The sequence below is a fragment of the Dama dama genome, chromosome 17 (assembly GCF_033118175.1).
Source record: "Dama dama isolate Ldn47 chromosome 17, ASM3311817v1, whole genome shotgun sequence".
Lineage (NCBI taxonomy): Eukaryota > Metazoa > Chordata > Mammalia > Artiodactyla > Cervidae > Dama > Dama dama.
The window spans coordinates 68,352,298-68,375,636 of NC_083697.1; the positions used below are offsets into that span (position 1 = coordinate 68,352,298).

Sequence of the window (23,339 nt, forward strand, 5' to 3'; positions counted from 1 at the left end):
AATTGCTGTATAATTTAATGGAAAGGCTATGGAATTTAAAATTCAGAATATTATAAGTGTGGTTTTAGGCACGTTACTTAGCCTTAGCCCCAAAGAAATTATCCAGAATGCAGCACAGAGAGTTAAAGGCGTGGAAACCATAGAGGGCATTTAAGGAAAAGGGAGGATAAAGCAGGATGATAGAACATGTATCTAATGGGCACTCTGGGTCTTCCCACATCGTGCAGTGATAAGGAAACCTCCTGCCAGTGTAGGAGGCACAGGAGATGCGGGTTCCATCCCTCTGTTAGGAAGATCCCCTGGAGAAGGAAATGGCAACCCACTCCAGTATTCTGGCCTGGAGAATCCCTAGGACAGAGGAGCCTGGTGGGCTACCGTCCACAGGGTTACAAAGAGCTGAAAAGAACTGAGCGGCTGAGCATGCATGCCATGAGCAGTCCAGGAAGAGAGGAGAAAGAGAACAGAGGAGAAAGGCTGTTATTTAAAGAGGGTATAATGAAAAAATGTCAGAACTGATCGAAAGAAACAGTCCTCAAATTCAACAGATCTCACTGAATTTCAATTGAAGATTTTGAAAAAGATGGGCATAATCCTCATTGATGAGAATATTATAGACTAATGGGGAAAACACATACTGAGTCATCATGAGCAACGTAATCTTCATGGAGAAGAATATTACAGACTAATGGGGAAACACATATTGAGTCATCATGAGCAACACAAGAGCCCAGTGGCATGAAATCAGGCACAAGCGTTCAACGAAGGTGACATGTATCTCCATGCAGAGTCCAGGTCAGTGGGAACAGCGTGGAAACTACTAGCTTCACGACATAAAGAGTAGGGTATGCAACAGGGCTTTTCTCCTTCAGGGCAGTGCCTACTAGCATGATAGTTGAGAAAAGCAAGCAAGAAATAATGTGGAGCTTAATTTTGCCCAACATAATTTTATAGTGTTATCAAACTTCGTCTATGCTTTGCTCAAATCAAATAATAAATTGTTAACCTCATATTTCAATTCTATTGTTATTACAAAATTAGCTATAACTCTATCAAATTTAAAGTACTAAAGTTCAATATTATAGAAATTGTAATAATGTATGCTTAATAGCAAGTCATTAATAATGACATCCTGTATAAATAGAACTTCATTCTTTTGAGTAGAAAGTGAAATTATAAAATCATTTCAGAAATTAGTACTGTACTACTTTGAAATATGCTAATCAAATGAGCTTATATTAGATATGTAGGATGTGATCACTATTCTAGTATCAAAATTTCTTATGTGAAATTCTTTGAATAAAGAAGTAGTAATAAAAAAAAAAAGAAGCAGTAATATACTGAATGCACTGAATGCACATTTAGCTACAAAATGTATATTAAGGGTAAATGGCGGATCTTATTTTTTGGAAACAGGGAAGACCAAGTCATCAAATCTTGATTGTTATTTCTCTTTAGTCAATTTCAACTTTATTTCATCTATTATGAAAGTGCAAGTGTTAGTCTGTCCACAGAATTCTCCAGGCAAGAACGCTAGAGTGGGTAGCCATTGCCTTCTCCAGGGGACCTTTCAGATCCAGGGATTGAACCTGGGTCTCCTGCATTGCAGGCAGATTCTTTACCTTTTGAGCCACCAGGGAAGCCCTCAACTATTACAGCTAAATTACTGTTATGAAGCATGCATTATGGGCATAATGGGTAATGAAGATAGGAATATATTCTAGGTCCATTCTTGGTAATCAGCAGGAACTTGATTTCCCTCATTTACAACACATGTTCCCATTCCACTCCAGTTCTGAGTGCAACAGTCTTCAAGGACTACCAGTTTTTGAATCTTACTGCTCTTTCAGCAGTTTCCTTGATTTTACAGTTGAAAGGGGAGGCAAAACTCCTAAGAAAACACTTTGTAACCTCTGTTTTCATTTTCTGAATTGTTGAGGGCAAAGATGACATAAATGCTTCCATGTATAGCATGTTTTAATCTACACAAATTTGACAAAGCTTGGACAATAAATTGATATTAGGGAAACTAGTGAGTAGTGTTGATGAATGTGATTTTATACTGGCTATAATTTAAATGAGATGTGAATTTGAGCGTTAAATATTAACCTCATTATTTAAGTTGCATATGCTTCTTTTCAGGATAAAAGTTTAAAAAATGTTAGGATAAATAATTTTTAAAACATTTAATTAAAATTATATGCTGAAAATGACAATTAGAATGTATCTTTTTAACATATATACTCACAGTGTTCATAATTAATTCCAGGTCTACAGAGTACAAATTAAGATTAAGACTAATTTTAATTAATTGATTACTTTGGCCATTTCATGTGAAGAACTGACTCACTGGAAAATCCATGATGCTGGGAAAGATTGAAGGCAGGAGGAGAAGGGAACGACAGAGGATGAGATGGCTGGATGGCATCATCAACTCGATGGACATGAGTTTGAGCAAGTTCCGGGAGCTGGTGATGGACAGGGAAACCCGGCGTGCTGCAGTCCACGGGGTCGCAAAGAGTTGGACACAACTGAGCGACTGAACTGAACTGACTAGTTAAATGATTAAATAGTAAAAAGAATGAATACTTTATTACACAAGGTTTGGCAGCTTCATTTGAATTCATTATATTATGTAAAAACCTAACTTGTAACATTCATTAATTTTATGTTTGTTTTTTCTTTATTAATATAGACTAAACTAAAAGCTACAGAAAAAGCAATCAGAAGTCTCCAAAAAAGAAACAGATTAGAAAAAGTCCATGATAGGTTTATAAAATGAAAACGTATTCATTCATGGCTATAGAGTAGACTTATTTGGGGAGTTTAGAAAATTTCTCATAACCTCTCCTCTCTCAAGATTCTGACTAGGGTAGAACCAGTGTTTCTGAAAAGTCCTCAGGTAATTTTAAAGTGTGGATAGGGTTGAGAAATATTGTATGAGAACTTACCATACTAATAAAAAATGCCTTGTTATTTAACTTTCTGACATTTAAAAGCATTTAATTTCAGTGATATTAGCAATAATAGCAATGATTCAAAGAAGAAATAATTTCCATAATATTGCATTAAATTAAAGGGAATAGATTCAACAGGAAAGCTGCAAGATTTCTGGTTAACAAATAGAATGATGAACTTGAGTCTATCTAAATAAACGAAAATCACTTATTTTATTTAAGTTTCATGTAAATGTGACACATTTTATGATAGAAGGGAGCTAATTATCTGGGTGAACTTTTATATTTTCCATAGCACCACTTTCTTAAAGTGTTAAACAGATCAATGTTAACTATTCATGATCCTCCCCCCTAAAATTTCAAAGGAGATTTGGACTTTTCCTCTCACTCTATAACCTTTTTATTTTAAAAAGAAGATTAAGAAACTGATAACATTTAAAATCACTACTACAAAATATTAGTGTTCTATCCCAATATAAAAAGTCACATTTACAGTAAATTCAATTCTTGTAAGCAAACATGTAATGAATGATTAGAGTACAAAAAAACCCCACAATTTTCAGATCAAATATACTTAAATTAATTTTAATAAGTACAAAAAAGATAATGTTTAGCATTAATCTGCATGTGATTAATTAGGAATTTTTAAACAGCAAGCATACTGACACATTCAATAAAGGTCAAATTATTTTACATACAAAAAATAGTGACTTTTCCCAGTTACAGCAAGGTCACAAATTACAAATATTATTAGCTCTAGAATGATTTTTTTCCAACTAGAAAACCTACCATACAAGCATATTGTCACCTTAAAATCTCAGATTAATGAATGCTCAAAGTTTAGTGGTGGAAACTTGTCATGCATTCTCTATGCATGTAGTTGTATTATTAATACACAGCAAGAGGAAATCATTCCTTTCCATTTTGTTTTTTACTTTTCTGATTCAGCAACAAATATGAAGTTTTCTTGTTTCCATGCCTGTGACCTCTAATGGGAATATTTCATGAAAGGTCACAATCCTATTTGGAACACCCTAAAACCTGAATTTTTATCTGCTCAAAAGAATCTTTAAAAAATTAGATACCAATAAACTTGAAATCAATTGTGGAGCAGGTGTCCAAGATCTACAATCAAGCACTTACCCATGGATGGTAATGTTTAATTCATGAAAATTATAATTCAAAGTTCAGTTTCATTTAGGTCTTTCCAATCATACATTAAACTTCTTCACATTTATGCTGGGTTTAAAACACAGCCAACTGCTTCAACTACTGTGTTGAGTATTTAAAAATGAATAACTGGGGACAAATCTTTAAGTCATCATCCCTAAAGTAATTCTGTGTCTAACACCTTTGTTTTGCTTTCTTAATACCAATTGTTTTCACAAATAAATTTTGTTGGAGTTACACTTATTTATCTAATAACATAAGCCTGCTTTGGCATCATGTTGTGGTAAAGTAAGTCTATAAACAAAGCATTAAAAACATTTTTTTATACCAACTAAGCTAATTTAACACAGTGCCAACATCAACATTTATATGGTGTCAGATTAGACTTCTTTCTGTAAACAGTAATTTGCAACAAACTGATGAAATCAATAAATAATCCTTGAAGTTCAGTGACTTTGAATATCATAGAACCAATAATATAGCAAATAAAGTCTCTCCAACCCCTAAAATAACTGTCATTTTTTTTAAGAAATGAGAAAAATAAAGAGGGAAGTGCTTAGTATTTTGTGTGCTTAATCAACTTCAATCTTTTTTATACATTATTATACCTATAGACCAAAAAAGAAAAATGTGATATATTCCCAGAAACTAAATTGCAACCAATGTTAGGGAATAGCTACTTTCACAAAAAATGGATTCTTAGTTGCTTTACAATTCAAAAAAGGTATAGAACTAATCAATCACATATATAGATGACTTGCTATTTGCAAATGATCAACAGGATATTAAATATAATAGAAGCTTTAACAAACTCTCATTGAGAAACTTGAAATTCAAAGATTTTTTATCGTATCTTACAAGCACAATTGTTATATTATTTTAAATTTAATGGCTCAAAAGAGTCAACCAAAAATACATCAGAAAAATGTTTACACCTTTGTAGAAAGGATATTTCTAACTATGTGGGGCTCAAGACTAAATTCCAGTGAATAAGTTTGTTGGATCTATTGAAAAAAAACTATTCTATTGACTAAATTAATTACCAGTTTAAAAAGAGCTACATTTGGAAGTACATTCATTATAAAAGAAATTGTTTCTATTTCATAAATTTGTTTAAATTTCTCAAAATATTCTTTCATACTTGGAAAATACACACACACACACACACACACACACCCCTATTTCTAATCAAAGCTAAGGCCTTTTTAAAGGTTCTTTGAGAGTATTACTATAAACTGACACCTAAACCTATTCCTTGGCATTTCCTACTGGCAATCTTAATTTATGTATTAACTTCATCATAGAGAAAGTGATTTGAAGTGGGGTATATATTATAAGTATTAAAAAAAGTTCTTTATATAAACTGGCAAAATAGAATATTTGACCTAAATAAGGTTGAAAACTGTGATCTAAATATGTTGGATAATTAAGAATTTTTGAGAACGTGATATAAACTTATAAGAAATAGATTTTAATTACCTTTCCAAAATGCCTTTGACATGAACTTAGTCTATCTTAGTACTTTAATCATGATGCTTACCTTGATAGACTCATGATTGTTAAATCTCTCTGTATATACTTATGTATGTATAATTTCTCACCTTTCTTAGGACTTAAAAAGGGAAAGTGCCTCATTAGGTTTAACTAGAGATAAACATTTTTCAAGTGGGTTTTTCTATTTGAATTTTTTTCCCTTTTTTTGAGGTCTTAAATTTTTTTTTAATTTGATGAAAATATGAGTGTATAAATATTAATGAAAAGATTAGTATCTTTCATATAAATGTTGAAAATGCAAGATTATGGATATTAAGAGTTTTATTAAATATTGAATTTCATTTTTAAAGCATGAATTCAATAGAGAAAAATATCATTATTTGTCTTATCCATATTATTATGAGTGATTTTGATACAGTGTCTCTGGTCTCTAAGTATGCAAGTGTTAAAAAATAACCACACCCCTTCCCAGTTTTAATTTTATGCTTCTGGATACTTTGGATTAAGAAGAGGTAAACCCAAGGTTGCCAGAGACCTAAATTAAAAGGAAAATAAGTGCATTACAGGGTAGCAATCGATCAACTCATAATTTGAAATTCTGATTCTTTCTATAGGCAAAAAAAAATCTGAGAATTGCTTCAAAAATATGCAGATGGATATAGGAATGCCAGAAGACTAATAAAAGGAAAACCAATATAATAAAGCTATTAATAAGGTCCCAAATTTCAAATGAGTCATAAATATTTTGGTATTTCACAGGCACTGTCTGAGTATAATAAGTATGAAGCATTTGGAAAAAAAAATTTTTGATAGATGCTGAAGAACTATGACTTTGCAGAAGGTGGACCTGACCTACTTCCCTTATCCTCACATTGGAATGATGACAGGCCATGTCAAAGTACAATATCAACAGACTCCATACGGTTTGGGGGCCCTTCTAGGATCTATGACATCATGGTAGAGTTGAGTTCCTTCAACCAGCAATATGAAAAGAGCCATATCATGAAAACTTTATATATATATGTATATATACAAAAAAAATATAAGTGAAATGATAGCTTTTGTGCTCTTTTTAAATAAACGATGAACTATTTAAAAAAAAATTGGAAATGTGGCTCTAGGGGATCACTTATCCAAACCTGAGATAAATTCGAAATAGATCCCTGAAAAGATTGCTAAACATTAAGACTGGCATTTTAAAAATCACTGAAGTTTAAAAAAATTATTCAATGGTTTTGTATGAGTTCCATTTTCTATTCAAGCAAATATAAACATAAACAGAAGAAAACAGCAAAACAGCCACCATCTCAGCACACTCGTGATCTCATAACTCATTAATCAATTCTCAGTGATAAATTAACTTATATATTATATTTGGTCTTTGATTTAAAGTCTTTACAAGAATGAGATGCACTTTGATTTTCAACTAAATTCTGTGGACATGATGAGTGGTATTAACACATCCCCATGGCATGGAAAACAGCAGGAGGTAAAAGATATTTGTTGAACAAATATTGTATTAGTTTAATCAGAGCAGTAACTATACAATAATGAGATTATATCTCTATATATGTACATGTATTTATCTACATTTTGTACATACCATAACTCTTTATGTCAATATACAACTGCATAAAATAATCATGATATTATGGGCCAAAGAGACTATTGTTATTTTATTAAAAATGTTTTCTGAAGTTATTAATCTTATATTTAATAAATCCATGTCACTTTTATTTTGTGTTTTTAAAAGGATTTATGGAAGGGAGAATAATTGTAAAGACTCTTGTTCTATAATTTAAAATCCTTTACCATGGAGCATCCTCCCTCTCTCCAGCAAGACTAAAGCTTCTTCAATTTATCTAAACTTTAAAAGGCTAGGAAGTGTGTTTAAAAAAAAAAAAAAGAAAGTTAAAGAAAATAGAAAACCCCGATCCACATTACTGGACTATCTCAACTGTCAAGATGTTATCAGGCTCAAATAAAATTTTAACAATTGAAACTAAAAGTAAAAATAACAGTAATGGTAACTTTCCTGGTCAATCTACCATAAATTTTAATAAACAGGTACCATCAATGTAGGAGCAGCCTTTTGCAAAGGTATAGATGAGTTTTTTTCTGTTGTCCTACAGAAACTGCTATTTACAAATATTTTTACATATGTACATATTTATAAATTTATAATGTATAGTCACACATTAAGGGGGAAATGCAGAACTTATAAGAACAATATTTTAAATGTTTAACAATATATACCATACAAAGCACTTTTATTGCTTGCCTTCAAGCATTGTGTACTGTCTTAGACTACTGCACCCTTCCCTAAACCACCTGGAAGAGCTATGATATATTCAAATGTGTAAGAAAATAGGATATATTCCATTGCAGTATATGAATAAAGTGCACTTTTAAAAACTATTTAGATGACCAAAAAAGTGCTTTGGAAGGGAATTAAACAATACATTTATTGGCTCATGTAACAAGTTTATTTTATTAAAGATTATGGATTACCTTTTGTGAGGGAATTTTTAATGTCAAGGCTGTCTTCACGGCAAATTCTGTTAATAAGATGCATTTGTGACCTTGGTATTAATACAATCATGCAAAGCACATAACAGAATCACACTGAAACAAAAAAAATGAAAAAAATAAAAACCATAAACGATGCAAAAGAAGAGCAGTTTTTTCTGTGATTTCGCTTGCTTCTATAAGATAACTTCTTTTATTGATTTTATGAACATACCTATTTATGCACTATACTGAAATACTGTACAAAACTGCAAGAAATGCCACTATTTGACTACTTATGTCTCTACAAAAACACCATCATAAAGGTGTATCTATTAGTAAAAGTCAACTAATAACTGCTAATGTATATGTGAGTTTAAAGGATTTTAAGTTTACCCAAAATGTTGAGTCTAATAACATGAGACTCAATTAATAATTTCTGTAACATATTTCAGGGGCATAAAGAGTACTTTAAATTCTAAAAGGAAAATGAATTTTGCCCATTAATAATTAGTAATTATATAAAATTGAAAACCGTGGTTTCTAATTTAGCTAAATATTTGTGTATATACCCTAATTGAGCTAATTGTGGGTGTGTGTGTTTTGTTCGTGCATGTGAACTAATCCACAATCTGTTGGTTGATGCTTTAAAGTTTCAGTTTAAAAATGTTCAACTCTTACCAAAACCTCTTCTCATATACAAAGCTGCAAATTTGAGTCAGAGAAATTTAAAGTTGCAATTTACAAAAGCAGAATTTACATTAATTCTTATCTGAAAGAGCTGCTTTCAAGACAGAAAAATGTGCCAATTAACTGCCCTGTTCTTTGTAATTATTGGCTTCTGAGTCCTGATGAAAAGAAGCCTTAAGGCAGAATTTGCAGTAAACAGCAAAGGAGAGAATCGTCTAAGTGCTCGTATTCACTCTGTGACACCTATGAATTCTCACTGATGGGAGTTTTTGGCACAGTTTTCTAATCCAATATGAATGTTGCTCCACAGCAGCCAAACTGGATGTTTTTTCCAGTTTCCAGCACCAAGAAAATTTAGCTGATCAATTTCAATACAACACATATCTGGAAATACTAAGACCTATTTATCATTTTTTTTTTAATTTAAGGTAGTTTCCAATGATTAAAATAATCTGGAGGATTTCAATTATTACTTTCAAATAAACTCTGATGTGAAACATGTGATGACCATGGCACTCCAATAGTTATTAAATCCTAGGCATACCGAACATCTTGTCAGGGTGATTCATAATTATTTGAATTTGTCATGCCGTAGTATGTACATGGCTATAGATGCTAAACAGAGTAATTAAAAGCTGATTTCAAACCTCTAGTTTTTCTTCAGATGTGTGCTAAGCTTCCAATTATATTAGCAGGGATTCTGAGCACTCGAGAAGGAAAGATAGGAGGTTCTGTTATTTAGAGGAATTCAGCTTGGAAAGACAATGTTATTTTACTTTCTAGTTAGGTAAGAGTAGAAAATACTCCTATGTCAGACCTAAATCAAAAGGGTCCATAAAGGGTGGTGTAAGATCTCCATTTTCATTGCTGTTAGAGTAAGAGAAAATAAATCAGATCACCTGAAATCTGCTTTAGACCAATTCCAAGGGTAAATCTTTTAAAAAGGCAACGGCTCATTGGGCCTGGGGCGCCTTCTGCCTTTGGTTAGCAAATGCGTGTCTCCATTAGAGGTCTATAAGCTGTGACGCTATTTACATACTGTACATGTTGGTTCACAATTAGCAGTTATTAGTCAGACTGTACATGGCAAAACAAACCAAGTGTAATGTCGCTATACATCTCAAAGACAACCTGTGCCGAGAATCAAGGACTGACCCCTAAGACAGGTTCTCTGTTTAAATATGTGGCCCAGTAAACTAAATTAAATGTACCAAACAGAACTGGGAAAACTATTCTAGACATTCTATCAATTTTGCTAACGCTATTGAAAGTCTTCTTGGCTTCAGCTGGTTTGTTTTCCGGTTTCTTGTTGGGTTCTGGGGTGGTTGCGCTCTTGGAGATGGTGGAGAGAACTGGGTCTTTTGAAAGATTCGGGGCATAATTGGCAACAGCCACTGCATAAGCGTTGTTCTGTATCATCACAGAGGCTTTTTCTTTTTTCTATTGAAAAAACACAAGAATTAACAGAATGTGGATTAAGACTTCTTAATATTTTCCAAACTCCAGTTTCAAATCCTGAAGAAAAGTATTTTGATAAGCATCATCATACATTAGAAAGAAGGGATTTAGGGAAATAAATGGAGTTAATTAAGTCCTAAAAACCACAAGGGTGAGGAAATCCCCAGAGTAAATCAATGATACCATTTTCCTGGAGAAACATTTGTTTTTACATAGAACAATTAAAAATACAACTTTAACAAAATGATACATTTTTTACTCTTATGTGTTACTTAAATATTTGCTGAGTGAATGAATAAACAAAATATAGAAATAATTTAACAAGAGGAATGATCATCTTCAGTGAATGCGCTCAAATTTTGCATTGAAAATTTAACTTATTTAACTTCATAATAGGATAGGATATCTCCCCTTCATGTCAAAATCATATAGGAATGCTTTTACTTAATGGTAGAAAATTGTATCCGTATGCAGATGGTAGTATAATAAATACTAAAGACATAAAGGAAGATGTAATACAAACGTTTGGATTTCTGCCTAGCTCATCTACATCCTGTTTCTCCTTAAATTTCCCTATCCAGTTCTCACCCACTCTGGTCTGGGTCACAGTTTTCTCCTGCCAGGAAAAAACAGCATTCCTTTGTGCTTTCCCAGTTGGGAGATAATTAGTCAAACTACAGCCCCCACGGGGAATTTTTAAGACTTAAATTGGATGGCGTCATTTCTGAACTTAAGTCTCATTTAAGAGACCATCTCATGGAACTTAGAATGAAATCAACACTTCTACCATGGTGTCTTTTTTTTATTCATTATACATCAGTCTCATAGAAATCACTTGTATTCAGAGGACTTTTTTGGTCAGTGCCTTTGGCTACGCTACCTCTGATAGTGACAAGTATAAAGTAAGTAATAGGGATTTAGTATTTACTAGTAAGACAGGGATAAAGTAAGCAATTAAATAGTTAATCCCACTAAGGAATTGTAAGTCAAGAAAAAAGTATGAGACCCCTGTAAGTTAATGATCACTCTAGAAAGCAGGTTGGCTTAACCACAAAACCAACCAGGCTTGCTTAGCAATAAAACCAAGCAACAGAAGCATGAGACATGCCCCCAAACAATTAAACAATTGTGGCATGAGACCTACATCCTGCCCAGTGAGCTCAATAAGTTAATGATTCCTAGGACACACTCCTTTGCATACACTAAAAACAAAAATATAAGGACAGGGTAACATTATACTAAAACCTGCGATGATTTACCATTTTTAGCATGGGTTGCCACCTTTTCACTCATTTCCATTGTGCATGACAATCTGGGCTTGACCATGTAGGGATAAGAAAACTCCCCTTCCTGACATAGAGGAGGAACTAGTGATGGAAATATCATGTCTATTCAAAAAATGAAGAATAAGGTGATCTTCTCCCCCTCCCCTCTCTTCCTTTGATTATAAAACTGTAGCCCATTAAGTTCTTGGGGTGTGGCACCCCCTCACCTGCCCACTTTTAAGTCTCATGAGCATCTTGTTCTAATGAATCACTTATCTGTCACTTTGCCTCTCACTGAATTCTTTCTGCACATAGACATAAGAACTGGAGCTCCTCAGAACATCTGAAACGCCGCCGAGTGGTCTTACTTCCCCATCCTGGAATGGCTTCTCTCCATCCCATCTTCCCTATGAGCAGTCTCCTCTCACATTATGGTCTTGGTTTAAATGTTATTTCCTCCAGAAGGATCCCCTAACCACTCTATCTAATGCCATCCTTGCTCCCCACCTATACTTTTTCAGAGCACCCAGTTTATTTCCATCATGGCATTTTTCAAAATGAGTAAATTCTTTCTTCAATTGTGTGATTATCTGATTGACACTCTTCTTTTCTTATTAGAATCTAAGGTCAAGGAAAGTTGGTGCTGTATCTGTCTTCTTCACCATCATAACCTTAGCCTGATTCCTTCTATGAGGTAGGCACATAATACATAGCCAAATTAATGAAACCTGAAAATATTTACATGACATTAAATAATACTATTTAATAAAACCTGAAAAACTATGCAACTGCAGTTCTGTACTAATATAAACACACTATTAGTTACCTGAATGCAAACAAATTTGAGGTAGCAATGAATTAAGCAAAATAGTACATAATGTAAGTTAACAGATTTAGATGACCAATTGACCTAGAACAGAATTTCGAGAATCAATATTTGGAATAAGTGAGTGAAAGTCACTCAGTCGTGTCTGACTCCATGACAATACAGTCCATGGAATTCTCTAGGCCAGAGTACTGGAGTGGATACCCTTTCCCTTCTCCAGGGAATCTTCCCAACCCAGGGATCGAACCCAGGTCTCCTGCATTGTGGGCAGATTCTATACCAGCTGAGCCACAGGGAAGCCCAAGAATACCGGAGTGGGTAGCCTATCCCTTCTCTAGGGGATCTTCCTGACCCAGGAATTGAACCAGGGTCTCCTGCATTGCAGCCGGATTCTTTACCAACTGAGCGATCAGGGAAGCCCCACGCAGTGTAAGTTAACAGATTTAGAGGACCAATCGACCTAGAACAGAATTTGGAGTATCAATATTTTGAATAAGAATTCTCAAAATGTTCAAGTGAAGTAACAAAAGGCCTCTGAGATTCCAGGAGGATCTGTAAACAGCCTGCATTCCCTGTTCTTCACTGCCATCTGGTTTCTCCCTCACCTCTTTCCCTCGCTGATAAGGCATTCTTCCAGACTTGCTAGGAGCATAAAAGAAAAAGATTATCATTTGTAGCTTTATGAAAGTTATAAACAGGTTTTCCCATGTTACATACGGGAAAGCATATAACTATAGTACAGATAACTAATACTTAATGAGCACTAGGATATGTCAGGTTGAGTGTTAAGCCTACCATGTCATTGGTGACAACACTCACTACTGGCTAAGAAACAAGTTCTATGTTGCAACTCCCAAGTTACCCTATCAGAAATGGAAGCTAAAGAGGCTCTATGACAGGACCAGCTCTCCTGTCTAACAAGTGACTGAAAAAGTACAGACACTTAAATGTGTGTGGCTTCCAGGTCTCTGCTTTCAACAGCCTGATATGTGACTTTGTCTTTGCGGAAGCTGTGTGAACCCTGGGAGTGCTTCTTCTCAAAATATTCCAACTGGAGTTTATATCACCAGGTCAATCTTCTAAAAGACGTTAACCCATATGTCTTTAACGCATAAAGTTCTAACATATAGTGTTTATATTACTGCAGTGATACCCCGGTATCACTTAAAATGACATCTAATTGCAGTTATAGAGAATTTGGAGCTTGGGAATGTTTTTTAAACTCTCCTTGCTTCAGCTTCTAGATTTAAAAGAGAGAGAATTATACCAAAGCCATACTGAACTGCGGGGAGGATCAAATTAACTACCGTGCATTTGAATTGCCCTGAAAACCGTAACCATTTAGTGGAGTGCAGTGCTGGTTACGGGCTTCCCAGGGGGCTCCGTGGTAAAGATCTGCCTGCAATGCAGGAGACTTGAGTTCAATCCCTGGGTTGGGGATATCCTCTGGAGAGGGAAATGGCAACCCATTCCAGTATTTTTGCCTAGGAAATCACAGAGGAGCCTGGTGAGCTACAGTCCAAGGGATTGCAAAGGATAGGACATGACTTAGCAAGTCAACAACAACAAAGATGATTTTGTGGAAGACAGATGTTCACGTTGGGTCAGGAGTTATGGCAGAGGGCCTAGTCATTTATACAACGAAAACATAAAATGTAAAATATCCTTCGTTGTAAGAGGAATCTATAGATAGAAACTGTGTTGCTGCTAAGTCGCCTCAGTCGTGTCTGACTCTGTGCGACCCCATAGACGACAGCCCACCAGGCTCCCCCGTCCCTAGGATTCTCCAGGCAAGAACACTGGAGTGGGCTGCCATTGCCTTCTCCAATGCGGGAAAGTGAAAAGTGAAAGTGAAGTCGCTCAGTCGTGTCAGAAACTGTACTAACTCTTACCAACGCCATTCCTGCCCCCCACTTGAATTCCCTTCAATTGTACATAAATACACAGGAGACACTAAAAATATTTAACAAACTCTAGAGCAGAAACATCAACAAATCAGAACAGATACTCTGACCAGTCTGAATGGACATCAGCTATAAAAACCCATAAGGGCTGTACTAGTCTATATCAGCCTAATAGGTTTTTTATATTTGTATGTTGATGTTCTTTATTTCATCCCAACCAGTGCTGGACATTAAAATAAGCAGTGTTAAAAATCATTCTAACATGTTCACAACTTTTCTTATCATTCCAAAGGACATAATTTCATCATACTTTCTCTTCACTGTTCAAAGTATAGCTTCAATTTCTGAATATCAGTATAAACTTCAAGAGCTCAAAAAGATGATGGGTTTTGGCTTCAAAATGTTCCCTTGGAACTTGGAAACTTGAGTATTTTCAAACCCAGCAGCAAGGAAAGTGCAACAGCCATGGGTACTATTTCTAGTTGAAACTCAGTAGCTGGCACCTATAATTTCACACCAATTTACTGAATGAAGGTCGGGGTACCTCATAAAGCTAAACAGCTATTCCTAGCCACAGCTCTGGAAAGTCTTTCTAACTCAGACTCTTCCAAGATCTTGTTTTCAAGGGTATAATAACTCCCCTTCATTACATTTGAAGATGATTACCACAAATCTGTCTTAAAGGAGATTGTTGCTACAGATTTAAACTTCAAAATATGGGTATAGGGGAAAAAAACTGTTAAAATCATAGCTGACTTCTAATTCATAACTTAATTCTCCATGCAAGATAAGTTGCTTCAGTCACGTCCAATTCTTTGCAACACTATGGACTGTAGCCCGCCTGGCTCCTCTGTCCATGGGGATTCTCCAGGCAAGAATACTGGAGTGGGTTGCCATGCCCTCCTCCAGGGAATTTCCTGACCCAGGGATCAAACCCACGTCTCTATGTCCCCTACATTGGCAGGCGTGTTCTTTACCAGTAGCACCACCTGGGAAGCCCAACTTAATTCTAAGATCCTCTAAAGCAGAGTACATAGATTAAGTCCACATAATGTGTTCTATTACTGTTATTTGTAAGACACAGATCTGCTAGTAATAGTATCAAAGAATATCCATACTCTAGACCATTACTAGTAGATATTACCTTGTCCTTTTCATTACTAAGTGAAAGTGAAAGTGAAGTCACTCAGTCGTGTCTGACTCTTTGTGACCCCATGGACAGTAGCCTGCACCAGGCTCCTCCGTCCATGGGATTTTCTAACTTCTATTTAAAAGAATCAAGTTTATAGACAGCATGCTATGTAGTCTTCTTTGAATATCAGGCAAACCTCTGATCAAGCCCAATGATCAGCATGCTAACTACTTGGGCCACGGCATTTTAGCCCCACGTACCAATTTTACTTTATTTATTTCAACTCTTGACTTATGCTAAAATCCGGAGACCCTTGAAAAGAAATAGGGCAATGAATTCTATTGCTACATGAAAATACTCACTGCCATGAGATATATTTTTAAAACTTGTGTCCCTAGATAAAGTTGTGGGTTTTTTTTTGAGAACTAGGTGAGCCCTGATAGCTCATACTATCTAATTTCTTACAGACTAATTTTACTAATTCCATATGTCTACTCTAAGGTTCTTAGGTAAGTCACCTATACATTTTGACAAATAAGGCCAGATACGGCTGATAATATAAGTAAAGTAAACAAAGTTAAGTGTGAAGAATAAAACCAAATGGAAGCAGGATGAGGGAAATGAAGGCAATTTGGCACTGCTCTTTTCTATTAATTTTAAGTAAATTAATTCATTTTGCTACCAATACAGGGATGATTGAATTATCTCACCAGAATTTTTACCCATTATATTTCACTAGACTTCTTCACCTATATATCCCACATATACTTAAGACATTAAATATCCAGAAATGAAATCAGGTTACTTTCACTCCCAACCTAATCCTGTACATCCTCCTAATCTGTGAATGATGCCCTAAACTGTATTTCCTCACCTGTGAATGATACCACAATCGAGCTAGCAGCTGATAATCAAGCCACACCAGTCCCCTAGTAGCATCTGTTTTATACTGACTCAGCTCAAGATCACATCTACTGAGACATAATAACCTACTGCAAAAGCACCCATTCCATGTGCTTCCACACACCTCAGTGCTTGTCTCTGTAGGGGCACATAAAACTGTTTCCCTTCTTTCCTCTTTTACTTGATTGTAAGCTTCCTGAAGGCAGAGATTAGGCAATGCAGAGCTTCTAGCAAGTTCCTGGCACAGTGCAGGCTCAAAAAAATGTATGCTTCATGATAAATGAATGACATCTACTGGAAAGATATATATATATAAGAATATACAATGCATATAACCATACAAAGTATTTTGTAGAGTATAATAAGTATTTATTAGATTAACAGAAGTGAATTCTAATAGTGCGTTCTACAATTATATTATCTAATTATCCCTAAAGTCCTCAATTGCACCATCTATAGATGTAGAAGACTAGGAAATAATAAAATAAGCTCAATTGAAAAATAACACTCTGGAATTTCCACCTATGTGTGGAAATTGTTTTACTTGTGATAGAGACATATAAAAGAGAAGTGGGGAAATATGGTTATACACTAAAGCAGTAAATGATTTATTTTTATACATTATCCAGGGAGAAAAGAAAATTATGCTGCTATAGAAACTGTTGATGCTGTTACTTAAGTGGAATGAGAAGGAATTATAACACATACTACTAAACTTTCTATTTTTTAAAGGATGTTTTATAAGAATCAGAATATCCTGAGGTTACTTATTAGAGTGTCCAAATATATACTTAAAAGTTCAGTCTGGGAAACTCCTGATTATAAAAATCAAAATGTCTTACATCATTGTGGCAAATCAATCTCTGTTTTCTTAGAGTATTAGATAAAGTGATGCATTAGTAAACTGAGTAAACACTTTAGCTAAAATGTAGACACCTAGTACTGAAATGACCTGCATATAAATGAAAATAGCAATCACAGTGTCAGAGTCGGAAAGAATCTCAGAGAGTGTCCTTTAGCATAAGGAAATGGAGCTCTCATAAATATAATACTAAATACAATAGTCTTTGGAAAAAACCCCAAGTTTCCAAAGTGGCAAATCTATGCTCTTTCTACATACAATGTTGCTTTTTTACAGTCATTGTGGCTACTAGAAAGCCCATTATTTGTAAAAAAAACAACATGCTCCCTGATTAGATAATGGTATTGTTAATTGTCTGCTAACCATCCTAAGAAAAGTGATACTTACAGAAGATTGTTTGAAGGTTATACAGTCCATCCACTTCTCTAAGTACTCTAAAGTCTTTCCTTGGATAAAATTGTGCCATGAGAAAGCTATATACTTGGACCATATTAGCTTAGCTCCTTGAAGAATTGCCTTCACTGAGTTGTAAGTTAATGTAATGCCTTCAGCTTTTATTGAAGGGGACTACAAGAAACATCAATATGAAATTAATTACTGCATTTATTGGGAAAATGCTGACATACTTGCAATAGCACCCAACTTTTCCTAATATAGTGGTGGCTTAGTTGCTAAGTCGTGTCCGACTGTTGCAACCCCATGGACTGTGGTCTGCCAGGCTCCCCCGTCCCTGGGATTCTCCAGGCAAGAATACTGGAGTGGGTTGCCATTTCCTTCTCCAAGGGATCTTCCCAACCCAGGGATTGAACCCTGGTCTCCTGCATTGCAGGCAGATTATTTACCAACTGAGCAACAAGGGAAACCCTTTTCTAATATAAAACCCATATTTTTTTTCTCTTTTGATTTTTTTTTTTATTAGTTGGAGGCTAATTACTTCACAACATTTCAGTGGGTTTTGTCATACATTGACATGAATCAGCCATTATTATGTTGTTTAAAAAAGAGAATTCAGTATAGGATTTTTTTTTTTTTTCTGAGGAAATTTATACTTCCATTTTTCGGTTAAAGGGAAATAAGCTTCCCCCTATGGTTCATTCTCATAGCCAAGAAGCTTAGAATTTGAATCTTAGCTATTCTAGCTATGGACTGGGCTTCCTGGGTAGCTCAGCTGGTGAAGAATCTGCCTGCAATGCAGGAGATCCTGATTCAATTCCTGGGTCAGGAGGTTCCCGTGGAGAAGGGATAGGCTACCCACGCCTATATTCTGGCCTGGAGAATCCCCATGGACATAGGAGTCTGACGCGCTACAGTCCATGCGGCTACAAAGAGTGAGACACGACTGAGCGACTAACGCACACAGCGCAGATGTGGACCACAGTTAATATTCTGGCCCAAATGGTGGGCACATTTGCAGTCTACTTTCCTTCATCCTGATTTTCCACTTCTATTTATATAATAGTATAATAATTTAAGGACATACATTCTTTTGATAGACTGTCTGAAATGCTTTTGGAACAAAGAAGGATCTTAAAAAATACAAATAGATGAATAAAAACACTTGAAATATGATGCAATGTGATTACCATGGAGTGAATCCCAAAATAATGGCACAGTTCATGTTAGTTTGGATCTTATGGTTCTATGCCTGTGTTTTCAGTAATTTAATATGTAGTGTATTTCCAAAGAACATGCTTTTCTTGGCCAGTGTAGAACCACTGACTCATGTTTAGAAGCAAACACAGTCTTAACAGAGTAAAGGTATATTTTAAAATTTAATTCAAAAAGCTATGTGCTAAACACTATGTTAGGTATTAGCTGAGAAATAACGAATAAGATAAAGCCATTCTCCTCTATATCATATAACTACTGTTAGCTTTGTTTACAATAAAAGTATAATGTGATGAGGTTACATAAAAGGAGTTTGTGGCAAGTACTGTAAAAGCATAATGGTGGGTGGCAATTACATTCAATTGGATAGGTCTCAGGGAATAAGTAGTTCATCAGTTAGGAAAGAAAGAAGAGGGCATTTTAGCAAGAGGGATCAACACACCTAACGTCATGGAGATGGGGAGAGGCATGGGTAGCTGGAGGTGTTTTTAATGGCTAGAGGAAGAATATGAGCATGGACTTCAGATCTGTTCAATCTTGGATTCACCACTTATTAGATGTGTGATCTTGAGCAAGTAACTTTACTTGATGAATCTTATATTCCTCATTTTGACATGGAGATATTCCCAGGCACATCATGGTAAGTGCACAATAAACAGCAAAATATTTTCTTATCATTCATGATGTAAACAAATGTATCAGAAAGCTATATATTTGGGCCATATTAGCTGAGATGCTTGAAAAATTGCTTTCAGCAATTCATTAAAGAGCTAAAAACTAAATGATCATATTTCTGTTTTAGAAAGATACCTCTGGGACTACTATACAGAATGGATTTAAAGAAGACATGATTAGAGATAATGAGGAATAAACAGACTGAAAATAATGAAAGATGGTAAGGGCATGGCCTATGGACAGACATGTAGGAAAATGGACATTTGACAGCTGGTTAGATCTCAAGGGATGCTTTCAAGTTGTTGGTATGTGAAACTAGGTTTTTCCATAAAGTGAGATACATATGAAAAAATAGGCACTTAGGACATTTACTTTTTGATTGCTTGCTGTTTCTTTCATCTTTTAAAAGAGATATGCAAAGATTGAAAAATTATGTTCATGTAGAACATGGGTACCTGTTGGATATACGAACCTGGAAGTTAAAAGAAAGGTATAATAACTGTGGAAGGTAAGATAAAGGTGTGGGCTGTGGTTATGATTTGGTTATGCTTAGTTAATTTACACCACATTTATTAAAAACTAATATGTATAGTAAGCCCTGTACAAAGGGCCAAGGATAAATGATTTATTAAAATAAATGTGGTCATTGTTACCATGAACAGTGAAGGAGCTAGGACTTAAGCATGCAGTTATAAGCTGTAATAAAGAATGAAATGCAAAAGAGCAGGATACTATACATACTTATAAAATGATCTAATTTTTCAGGGGTCAGGGGAGCAAGTGTTCAGAAATTTCCTGAGGACTGGGCTTCCCTGATAGCTCAGCTGGTAAAGAATCTGCCTGCAAATCAGGACACCTGGGTTCAATCCCTGGGTTGGGAAGATCCCCTGGAGAAGGGAACGGCTACCCACTCCAGTAAGTATTCTGGCCTGGAGAATTCCATGGACAGTATAGTCCATGGGGTCGCAAAGAGTTGGACACGAATGAGCAATTTTCACTTCACTTCACACTGGTATTTGTGCTGAGGATGGGTAAGTTTTATCTATTTAGAGATAATAAACAGTAGACAATGCATAGTGTGGCTGGCATTCCTACAAGTATTTTCAGTAAAATCCCTAAAATGAGAATCACATAGTAATAGCAAGAACAAAAAAATAATTTTAAATGACTGTCTTTGGGGATAAATAAGAGCAAATGCTAGGTAGGCTGGACATACTCCAAACTTAGGCAAAGAATCTCAAAGAACAGAATGAACAGTGGCAGCTGTCAAGATTTAAGGAAGGAAGGTGATATTCTAAGACCTGTTTTAAAGGTCTGACAGAAGAGAAAAAGTTGCTGACTTGGACCTGAAATGGAGTCTTGGAGTATAACAGTATTCAATGGGTTCAATGGGAATCCCTTAAGAAAAATGAAAAATTATCTGATTTGAAAATGTAGAGACTGGAATCCTTCAGCTACAGGACAATAAATGGAAAGATAACCTGATTACAGAGAGCTGAAAATTAAACTGAAAGTGAGAACATACACTTTACAAGCAATGCTTTCAATAAGCTTGAATGGAAAAAGAAGAAGAATGGGGAATCTGAGGATGGGGGAACGGGTGACAGAATCTGGAGAGAGTTTTGCTTTTGCCTTTATGGTAAATTAAGTATATTAGGCATCATCAGAAACTTACAGGAAGCAGTTGAAAAAGAGTAGATGGCTTTGAAGAAGTAAGAGAAGAAAATAATAACTGATGGTTTAATATTGAAAAAGGAACAAGAGGAAAAGGAATCAAGAGATAAGGTATAAGCATTAGTCTTGAGGAAGGTTCCAGAAGAATTTGGGAAGTTGAATAAACAGATACTTTCATATACAAAAAGGTATAAATAAGTGAAGTTGAATTATTTGATCCTGCACTAAATTTTTCGATCGATAAAGTTTTGTTAACTAATTTCACACCTGAGGCAAAAAGTAGTGTACAATCTTGTGCAAGATCACAGAGCAAGATAGGCTTTGTCTTCTAATAGAGGGCTCAAATTTAGCTTGAATATGAAGCAAATGAATTTATTTATCTGTTTGCAAAAACTAACCTTAAAGATCATCAGAGCACAATCTACATATAAACTGTATGTTAAATACATATTTCTTTTTTCAAACATACAATATTAATATGAATCTCTGAGCGATTATCCTCATGGGACAAATTAATACTTGCCAGTTAACAAACCTTAAATAACTTTTTATATATGCTTTGGATTGACAGATCATTAAGTGCATTTACTCATGTTTACTAACTCCAAAAATGAGGGCTTCCTCCAGTCTGGTTCAACTAAAAGGATCCCATTTTGGCCTATGGATAAAAGCTTTGTATTTCAGGAAAATTACTGTTTTCCACTTAATTAAATCTAAGGAAAACAGAGTAAATTGCACTTTTTTCTTTTTTTTTAGGCAGATGTGCTAGTTTGAGGCGTTCCACTATGCATCCTTTTAGCTTTAAGAACCTGGTTATTTCCAATAGGAAAAAACCTCCCAAAATGTATTTGAACCAAGAAAATGGATGAGTACCCCCTGTTAAATTTACCACTGTAAAGTATTAAAAGATTTTCCATGCAGGCAAAGAAGTGTTGTCATTGGTATTACACTGCCAGATTTAATAGCAAAAATCAATTTATTCTTTTATTCAACAAAACTTTCTGCAGTGCCTACTAATTGCCTGACACTGTGTTTGGCACTCTAGCTATGGAAAAATGGTCAACAACAAGCAAGGAGCCTGATGTCAGGTTCCCTTTAACTTAACCTCTGAATTTGAAACACTTAGAACTGAGATAATACAAATTTTGTTAGTTGTTTTCCTGCAAATTAGGTTGGAGCATAAATGACTTCAACCGAGGTTTATCTGCACTTCATGTGATCTGATATGTGGATAGACTTAAATCTAGTATTTGTCTCTGTCAGGGTATTGCTTTTAGAATGCATTATCAGGAATCTGGGTTTTTTTTGCATTTACAGGTACTTGCATTTTCCAAGTTCAGTGGTTAAGAAGGCATATTATTTGATATGCTAAACCACAATGTCAATTTAATTGGCACCTCAATGCATTAAAAATAAAATATCAATATACTTCTACTTGGATTTATATCACAAACCACTATTTATCTTTCGTGATGTATTTGCAAAGCATTTTATCTTCAAAAAATGTTAGTATGAAACTGCATGTGTAACTTATATAACTTAAAAGAAGTAACTGCATAGATAGCAATGAAACAGCAGTATACTATATGGGGAATGAAAACAAATCAACGATAAAATGTGATGGGAATGGTGAAATAACCTAAGAGTTAAGCATAGAAAATTAATGAGATTTTCTTTAATATTTACTCATTGACTATTAGTATACAGAATATAGCTTATAAAATGAAATAAATCAGCACTTGTTAAAACTTTTACAGTTTACAAAGTTAAGGGAAAAGACTACAATATCAATGTCCATATCATCATATAAATTAGAAAAAAATTATATTCAAATAACTGAAAAGGAAAATCAGCAAGTATGCTGTTCCAAACTTAATGGAAGGGTATTCAGGTAGATACTTTGTAGAAAAGAAACCCTCCAAGTAGAGCTTTTTATTATTATTGAGAAAACCTTACATCATTGTGATGTATACAAAGGCTCCTCTCAGGCAGACTGAGAAAGAAAAGGCCTATTTATCAATGCACAAAACTCACGCTTCCTTCAGTACCTGAAACTGGAAAATAGACATCAATAATTCCCAAAGAAGTTAATCTCAAAGATAAATATTTTTTTTCTCTTGTGGAGTAAATGAGCAACTGACAATGCCCAGGCATTCCTACCTACTTACTTATTCCAAACAGCATGGGAGCGATCACAATCCTGTTAGTTCTTTTAC

The 23,339-nt window shown here is 34.9% G+C and overlaps 1 protein-coding gene across 3 annotated transcripts in view; it reads right to left on the reverse strand.

Moving 5' to 3' along the window:
• Positions 1–3,587: 3,587 nt before the first annotated feature.
• Positions 3,588–23,339, reverse strand: part of GABRA2 (gamma-aminobutyric acid type A receptor subunit alpha2) — a 140,556-nt gene continuing 120,804 nt past the window's right edge. For 2 of the 3 annotated variants that reach the window (XM_061164679.1, XM_061164678.1), the window contains 2 exons: positions 17,554–17,733; positions 3,588–10,256 (listed from right to left, as the gene is read on the reverse strand). In XM_061164679.1, the coding sequence (XP_061020662.1) occupies positions 9,960–10,256; positions 17,554–17,733 (477 nt within the window). In that variant the 3' untranslated portion in view covers positions 3,588–9,959. The remainder of the gene's footprint in view (positions 10,257–17,553; positions 17,734–23,339) is intronic. The other variant, XM_061164680.1, reaches the window with a different exon arrangement.